General features: G+C 42.4%; 1 protein-coding gene across 1 annotated transcript in view; it reads right to left on the bottom strand.

Moving 5' to 3' along the window:
- Positions 1–604: 604 nt before the first annotated feature.
- The window catches only part of AGXT2 (alanine--glyoxylate aminotransferase 2), a 49,244-nt gene continuing 40,688 nt past the window's right edge, over positions 605–9,160 (bottom strand). The window contains exon 14 of the mRNA XM_046671635.1: positions 605–990. Within this exon, the coding sequence (XP_046527591.1) occupies positions 961–990 (30 nt within the window). The 3' untranslated portion in view covers positions 605–960. The remainder of the gene's footprint in view (positions 991–9,160) is intronic.

Here is a 9,160-nt window from a genome sequence, read left to right as displayed (position 1 = left end):
CAGCACATGTTGTTTATTTCCTGAATTTTATCCTTGTGGTGGAGAAAATTTTAAAAATGGCCCCCTAAGAGTCCTTGCCCTAATCCCCAGAACCTGTGAATATGATGAGATATCACTTCTGTAGTTGTTATGTTATATGGCACAGTTCTCCTTAAAATAAGGAATTCTCTGGGTGGGTCAAATTCGATCACATAAGCCCATAGAAATGCAGAATTTTCTCCAGCTGGTGGCAGAAGAGGAAGTCAGAGAGATTTCAGTGTATGAGAAGGATTTGATGCCCGTTGCTGGTTTTGAAGGTGAAGGAGGCCATGTGCCACAGAATGTAGGTGGCCTTACACAGCTAAGAGGGGTTCTTGGCTGACAGCCAGCAAGGAAACAGGGACCTCAGTCCTACAGCCACAAGGAACTGAATTCCACCAAAAACCTGAATAAGCCTGGAAGTTGATTCTTCTCTATAGCCTCCAGATATGAGCCAAGGCCTTGTGTGACCCTAAGCAGAGAACCCAGCTGACCTACATGGAATTCTGACCAACAGAACCCTGAACAAATTAATGGACACTATTGAAAGCCACTAAGTTTGTGGAAATTTATTTGCAGCAATAGAAAACTAGTACCTTCTTTACTGCAAGTTATAGAAATTTTGTGGTAACAAAAAAGATGAAAGGCATCTCACTAATATTTATCTAATGTCTGCTATGCACCATGTGCTTCACACACAGTATCCTCTCTGTTCCTTTGAGGAAGGTACTGTTAGCCTCCTTGAGTAGAGGAGGAAACAGAGGCTCAGAGAGGTCAGGTAACTTGTTCAAGGTCATACAACTAGAAAGTGGCAGAACTGGGCTTTGAACCCAGGGCTGTGTGGTCCCAAACCCCAAGTTCTTTACCATCGCACTGCCTCCCTGGGAAGATGCCAAACCAGGGCTTCCACCCAGGTGATGAGAAAGGCTTGGGATGTTGGACTCAGGATCCAAAAGTGCTTGCAGATGAGTTCTAGAAAAAAATAAGAGCAGGTAATCGAAACATAGATGACTTGCATTAAAAATATACCTAGAATAAAACAGAATGGGGAAAACATGACTTAACCATAAGACATGGAAATGAAGTGGGGATTAGAGTTGATAACAATATGACTGTGAGTCTGAGTGCAAGGAATGTCTGTTGCCCTTAGGATGTGTTAATAGCCAGACAGGGTCCAGAACAGGGGAGGTGGGGTTCCTCCACTGTGTGTTCGGTTCTGGGTGCTGCTCTTAAAGGAGGGCACATTGGACAGGAGCCTTGAAAGTGGTAATGTCAGTAATATTTGAAACATTCAGGAACTCCGAATCCAGAGTATAATGGAAATTAATTAAAGATACTTAGCAATATTTAGCTGGAGAAATGGCATTCCAAGGGAGCCAAACAAGGAGTCCATTGTTTTGTTCACTGCATGCCACCCATCTGAAACCTCTCCTTCTCCTCTCTGCTTTTCCAAATCCTACCCTTCCTTCGAGTCATCCTTTAAGTGTAGGCACACCCCTAGAATTTATGGGATCTGGAGGAGGAGAACACGTGGAGACCCACATACCATATGTTGAAATGTTTCAAAGTTATAAATCAAGCTAACAAACTATTAAGTTAAATATGCTTTCTCCTCCTAGCTTGGCAATTGTAAATTTATAAGGACCCAAATGATTTTGAGTTCTCAGATTCCTTACATTTCCTACCAGAAAGTGGTGGCATGGGAAGACCTGACCCCTGATCTCTCACCCCCCCTCTCTTCTCACTCTCACCTCCATCCTGCTTTGTGTGTGTCTGTGTAGATATCCCAGCTCTCAGGTCCAAGCTCCATCTAAACCTTTGCAACCAGCTGCCCCAGGAGTGGACCCCCAAGGAGGAACCCCATGTAGACCCTGCAAATGCGTGTGGAACCATTTGGGCAGGGGATTCTGGAATTCTGGGGTCCTGGGTGTCTAGATTATGATCTTAGACCTCACGGCCTTGTTGATTCCTTGATCTCTAGGGAGGGGTATGGCCAAAGGAAGGCCAGAATGGGACCCCTCTAAGGCTGAGGGTCGAGGGCAGGGGCCCCTGTTAACTGAGGTTTAGAGCAATATTGTTTAAGTAACTCCTTTCCCACGCAGCTTTCCGAATACCTCCTCAGTCGGAGTCAGTTTTTCTTCCTCTGAAATCTTCCTCCATTTGACACTTACTGTATCCTGCCTCAAGAGCAAAACAGTGGAACTTCTGGAAGGATACACTCTATTCGTTACTACTGAGGAGCGGTGAAACCACTCTGCACTGGAGGGCAAGAGGCAAGCAGAAATACTTAGGGAAGGCCTGGGTCTGCTTTGACCCCATGATCCATTTTCAAATGGAAACTTCGGCTTCTTAGGACCAGGTCTTATTTTTCTAAAAATTTAATTAACCTCAAGTTTAATTCTTTGTCATCCTACCAGTATCAGCACAGCCAACCTCAGTAGAGAATGTAGTAATGCCCTCCCCCAAAGTTATCACCCTTTTTGGGGGCCCCTAATAATGTCATTATACCTTTTAAAATTAGTATATTTTGGAATTTTTGGAATTGATTCATTACTTCTGTGGAAGCTTTAACATCTAAAGCTTGATTTATTTATTTATTTATTTTTTTGGAGGAAGATTAGCCCTCAGCTAACTACTGCCAGTCCTCCTCTTTTTGCTGAGGAAGCCTGGCTCTGAGCTAACATCCGTGCCATCTTCCTCTAGTTTATATGTGGGACGCCTACCACAGCATGGCTGCCAAGCAGTGCCATGTCCGCACCCGGGATCCGAACCAGCGAACCCCGGGCCGCCGAGAAGCTGAACGTGCGAACTTAACCGCTGCGCCACCGGGCCGGCCCCAGTTTACTTATTTTTAATGCATAGTAACCTTATTAAGCTAATTTCCCCTTCATCTTAATAATTTATTAGTTGTGCCTGGGACTTCGTGCCATAAGCGCTTGACCACAGAATGAAAAACAATGTAACCTGAGAGCAGATTGGCTGGCAGAATGCCGAGCAACCGTAACCAGGACAGATTTCCTGAGGCTTGCTCTGAGCCAAGCCTATGCCTGGTCTGGAGCATTCAAAAAAAGCCTCAGACATTTATCGATGCCTTCAAGGAAAGAAAGTCTTCCACATCCCCAGGTCTGTGAGACTCGCTTTCCAATTTCCCGCATCATTAGCACCACTCTGGCATCCTTCAGCCCTTAGGAACGTGTCTGTTTGCCGGGAGATCTTAGACCTCAGACCTGAACAAGTCTGCGATGCCCAAAGCCTCAGGACTCATCACTTCAAGAACTCACTTACTTCAGCTCTGTTTCCAGGAAGGACTTTATCAAAGCCCTCTTGCTGTGTCCTGCTGCTGCTTTAACATTTCAGAGAGTAGCAAAATGCTAGAGCTGGTATGGACCTTTGCGTTTATCTAGTTCAACCTGCTCATTTTACAAATGAGAGAAGTTGCTTCAGGAAAAGATTCTCCCCTGCTTTGGTGATGGCGCTCCGTGGACAGTGAATCGGGCACCACTGCTGGGACTGACATTTATTTATACACGTATTGGTGCGTTTACTTGTTCCAGGAATGATTTGAGACCAAACGTCTGATATTAAGAAACCCACGCATGAAGAAAAGACATGAGTTCTCTGTGCTACAGTGAACATTTTTTTTCACCTAGAAATGGAGAAGTGAGGCCTATTTGCTGTAAAGTGACTAAATCACTCTGTCGTTCCACGTATTTATGTAGTCTGAATCTCTCTGTTAATCCTTCACTCTATCCTTGCTGGAAGAAATATGCCCTACACATGAATATATTCTTTTCAAAAATTTTAAAAATTGTTGAAATATTTACCATTTGAATCATTTTTAAGTGTACAATTCAGTGGCATTAAGCACATTCACAAAGTTGCACAGTCGCCACTATCCATTTTCAGAACTTTTTCATCATCCCAAACAGACACTCCATACCTATTAAATAGTAATTACCCATTCTCTTCCCTTCCCAGTTCTTGGTAACCTCTCTTATACTTTCTGTCTCTCTGAATTTAGCTTACTCTAGGTACCTCACAGAAGTGGAACCATACAATATTTGTCCTTTTGTGGCTGGCTTATTTCACTTAGAATAATGTTTTCAAGGTTCATCCATGGTGTAGCATGAGTCAGAATTTCCTTCCTTTTTAAGACTGAATGCTGTTCCATTTTATGTATATACCACATTTTGTTTATCCATTTATCCAATGATAGCATTTGAGTTGTTTCCACTTTTAGCTATTCTGAATTATGCTGCTATGAACATGGTTGTACAAATACCTGTTTGAATTCCTGCTTTTAATTCTTTTTGATATATATCCATAAGTGAAATTGCTGGATCATATGTTTAACTTTTTGGGTAACTGCCATACTGTTTTCCATAGCGGAAAACATTCCCACCAGCAATGCACAAGGGTGCCAATTTCTACATATCCTCACCAACACTTATATTCTCGTGGGTTTTTTTCTTTTTAATAATAGCCACCCTAATGGTTTATAAGTTGCTTCTCATTGCGGTTTTGCCTTTGCCTTTCCCTAATGACTAGTGATGCTGAGCATTTTTTCATGTGCTTATTGGCCATTTGTATATCATCTCTGGAGAAATGTCTATTCAAGTCCTTTGCCCTTTTTTGAATTGGGTTGTGTTGTTGTTGAGTTGTAGGAGTTCTTTATATATTCTGGATATTTAGTCCTTATCAGCTATATGATTTGCAAATATATTATCCCATTCTGTGGGCTGTCATTTCACTCTCCTGATAATACCCTTTCATGCACAAGAGTTTTTAATTTTGAATAGGCCCAATTTGTCTATTTTTTCTTTTGTTGCCATATCCAAGAAATCATTGCCAAACTCCAATGTCATGAAGATTTTTATGTATGTTTTCTTCTGAGAGTTTTATAGTTTTTAGCTCTTATATTTAAATCTTTAATCCATTTTGGGTTAATTTCTGTATATGTTTTAAGGGAAGGTTCCAATTTCATTCTTTTGCATGTAGTTATCCAGTTTGCCCAACACAACTTGTTGAAAAGATTATCCTTTCTCCATTGAATGGTCTCGGAACCCGTGTCAAAAATTAATTGACCATATACATGAGGATTTATTTCTTGGCTCTCTATTCTATTCTATTGGTCTATATTTCTGTTCTTATGCTAGTACCACACTGTTTTGATTACTGTAGCTTTGTAGTAAGTTTTGAAATCAGAAAATGTAATTCCTCCAACTTTGTTCTTCTTTTCCAGATATATTCTTTTAAATTTGTGCAACCAAACAGCATGGATTTCTGAAAGATATTTTCAAGAGTGGCAAAATCTGAATCTTTTAAAGTTTAATACAGAAACCTATTTTCTTCCCTTTCTTTGCTACACTGAAAGGATTGAATGAAAATGCATCTTGCTTCCTTGTACCAAAACCCACTGCCTTGTTCCACAATCGTCTGGAAGGATTAGAAGGGTAAGGGAGGAGTTGATTCTGGGGGTTAGGATCGTGCTTGAAGAAGTATGAGAAGAGATAGACAGGTAGAGGAAGGCAATGCTCCTGGGAAGGGAAGGAGCTCCCTGCTAAAAAGAGGAAGGAAGGTGGGATGTTGCTAAAAAAAAAAGAAAGCAGGCAGGTTACTGGAGATGGCTCCCAGGGACTAGGAGTTGACTCCAGGGATATTACCAAGAATAAAGAGGGCTCTCCTGCCTGGGTTGATGGAACTGACACAGGACCATCCAAGGAGCATGGATCAGTCCCCTGTGCCAGGTCCTAGTGGGTAGCAGTGCTAAATGGAATTAGCTGGAGACCAGTTCAGCTGGAACAGTGGTTTTTAATGACACCTCTGCTAAAGTTCACTTACTATTTTGACGTTCCTCACCCCCAGTACCATCACAGGAAGAAAAAAAATCCTAAAAATATTGTATTTCTGGCACAGTTTCCACTCTCTCCTCCTACCTCCTTGCTTTTTAAAAAATTTGCTTCAACTGGCAGTCAATGATGCCTGCAAGTTGGGGCTTTTAGTTAGAGCAGAGAGAGAGTTAGATAACAGGAACAACCACTGTTTAATTCTTGCATGGGTGAGGATGAGGTGTTGACTGTCAACCTGGGCAAGGTGACAAGGAAGGGAACAGAGCAATGAGCAGAATGAAGAAGGTCCAAAGTGTGTCAAGGGCTAGCGATGAAACTCCCAATCAGCCATGACAGCCAGGGCTGGGGCCGGCACAAGAGGCAAGAAAGCTGTAATCAGCGGTTACAGGGGCTGCACAAGGGGATGGCAGGGAGGCAAGACTCAGAAGTTTGGTTAAGACTGGCTTGGGTGGGTGGGGACATTGCTTGCACCAGGCACTTACAGCAAGAAGGGAGTTGGCTCAGTCAATGTCTCCTGAGCCCAGGAAAGCATATGTGCTCCAGGGTGGAGGAAGAGAGTGCATGGGGTACCCAGGGGAAAATGTTCCAGGAGTTGCTGACAATGTGAGTCTGTAAGCCGGGGGGATGTTGCACTGGAGATGTGTTTGGGAATCCTCAGCATCTAGATAGTAAAGCCACCAAGGGTAATGGGTAAAATCACCCAGATAAAGTATACAAAGAGGAAAAAAAAGGAGGTGCAGTAAAAATCCCTGGAGTACCCAGCATTGAGGAGCAAACTCAACAAAAACCAATGTATGAGAATGCAAAAGACTCAAGAGGTAGTAAGAGAATGGAAGACTGTGGAGCCATAAAACCAAACAGAGAGGGAGAGAATTTTTAGAGGAAGAAGATGACCAATAGTTGCAGCTGCCACAGAGATGCCAAGTAAGGTGAGAGCTGAAGCTTTTCTGTTGAATTTGGCAGGTAGGGTGTTGTGTTAGTCAGGGTTTCCAGAGAAACAGAACCAATAGGACCTATGTATTATCTATATATTATCTATACATATATAATGTAGATAGATATCTATATATCTAGAAAGAGATTTATTATAAGGATTGGCTCAAATGATTACAGAGGCTGAGAAGTCCCACAATCTATTGTCTGTAAGCTGGAGACCCAGAAAAGCCAATTGTGTGGTGTGAAGGCCTGAGAGCCAGAGTCGTCGATGGTGTAGATTCAGTCTGGGACTGAAGACCTGAGAATCACGAATGCTGAGGGCAGGAGGAGATGGATGTCCTAGCTCAAGTGGTCAGGCAGAGATGGCGAATCCAATCTTCCTCTACTTTTCTGTTCTACTTAAGTCTTCAAGAAACTGTATGATGCCCACTCACATTGGGGAGGGCCATCTGCTTTACTCAATCCACCTAACCAAATGCTCATCCTTTCCAGAAACACCCTCACAGATATACCCAGAAACAATGTTTAATAAGATATCTGGGCGTCCCACGGCCCAGTCAGGTTGCCACATAAAATTAACCATCACAGAGGTTATTGGTCACTTTTGTGAGAGTAGGTGCATGGGAGCCTACAGTTTTTTTCCCAGTAGCATCGCTTTTAGGAAGAGGATATATGTTTGAAGGAAGTTTTTTTTTTTTTTTTTTTTTTTAAATGAGAGAGACAAGTATGGCAACAGGCTGAGGGGAAAAAAGGAAGAAGAATGTAGAAGCTGAAAATCCAGCAGAGAATGAACAATTTATGCAGCAAGATCTTGGAGAATATGCTGGGGGGAAAGGTGAAGATTCATGTGAAATAATGACCTGACTGTGAATGTGGATATGGGTTCTCTGAAGGATGAGGAAGTGGTAACAGGTGACACCTGGGGGCTTGGGGGGACTGCAGGTGAGAGAAGATGGTGTGCAGAAGCCCTGAGGTAGATGGGGAGACTAGCCTGACCAGAGAGCAGAAAGCCAGGGAAAGGCACAGGGGCACCAGGCTCGGGGGAAGCAAGGGACAGACAAGTAGGAAGGCATTAGAGCGTATTCAGCAGGAGAGTGATAAGGATCAAAATTTTTGCTGGATGGTTTCAATGTTTTTCTGATAAATTAAATGCCAAGTCACTTACTGAAAGTGAGAAGGGCAGAGGTGTGAACTGGGGCCCTGAAGAAAGTGCAAAGAATTGCAAGACCCCCTTGGAGAATGAATAAAAATCGTCTGGAAACCCTTTCGATTCCTCCTGTGTTATTATGTCCTTCTCGCATTTCATCCAAGGTGGTTTCCTTTTTTTCTAAAATAATCTCTGGTACTTTATTACCAAAATTCTATTTTGGTATTTCTAAATACGTATTTCTAAATACATATTTCTTTACATATCATATATGTTTCTAAATATATATATAATAGGTGTCCATGAATACACACACACATATAAAAACCCATATCAACTGGCTGTTGCTTATTTCAGATGGGCTCATTGCTGCCTTAAACTGTTGGTGACATTGTAGCATCTATGGCTAAAATGCACACAGCACCACTAGGAGTTAGTGTTTGCCTTTCTGTGAGGAGCACTGCTTTAGGTCTTAAGTACATGAGGATGGAGAAGACAAGGTCACCCCGCCAGCAGTGCAGAGTCTGCTTAGGGAGATAAGATACACACACAAGAATAAACACTAGTCCAAGATGGTGAGAGCCAAGTGCCAACTAAGGAAGTTCTGGGTCCAAAGGAAAGCAATGCTAAGGAAAGAGTTAATTTTAACTGAGCAGCCGCCAGTATATTTTCTTATTTAAATCCTCACAAGGGTTCTATAGGGTTATATTATCTTCTTTTTGGACCCAAAGAAGCTTCAGCTCTGAGAGGTTAACTTGCCCAAAACCAGTCCAGTGGAGAGCTTGTGCAGGCTCCCTTCATTGTGTCTTGTCGTCCCATTGAATTAAAAGTTTCTGTTTTCATTAGTTGCTGTTTGCAATGACCCTCCTTAACCAGTTCTTGATTAAATTGTATTAAGTTGTGTTCTTGATGTCTGTCCTCCATCATGGATTACGAGCACAACACCTTCAGTTCTACCAAACACTCCCTACATCTGCCACCAAGCTGACCCAGGGGTAACGACTTGATCTTAACTACACCTAAAGGGGTTGGTATAATTAAGCTTTCATTTCTGTGTCTTCACTCTTACTAAGTTAGGTGGTCCTCTTGTCCATGTTCAGATACTTTGTGGTGTCGTATTCTACTATTCCCGTTTTTAATGGGGCAAAACGTGCCATTTTTACTCTCTGTACCTCACTTGCAAGTGAGGTTTCAGCTTTTGTTAAGCCAG

Source organism: Equus quagga, chromosome 9 (assembly GCF_021613505.1).
Source record: "Equus quagga isolate Etosha38 chromosome 9, UCLA_HA_Equagga_1.0, whole genome shotgun sequence".
NCBI lineage: Eukaryota > Metazoa > Chordata > Mammalia > Perissodactyla > Equidae > Equus > Equus quagga.
The sequence above is the reverse complement of the archived record's forward strand: the minus strand, read 5'-3'. Positions and strand labels throughout refer to the sequence as shown.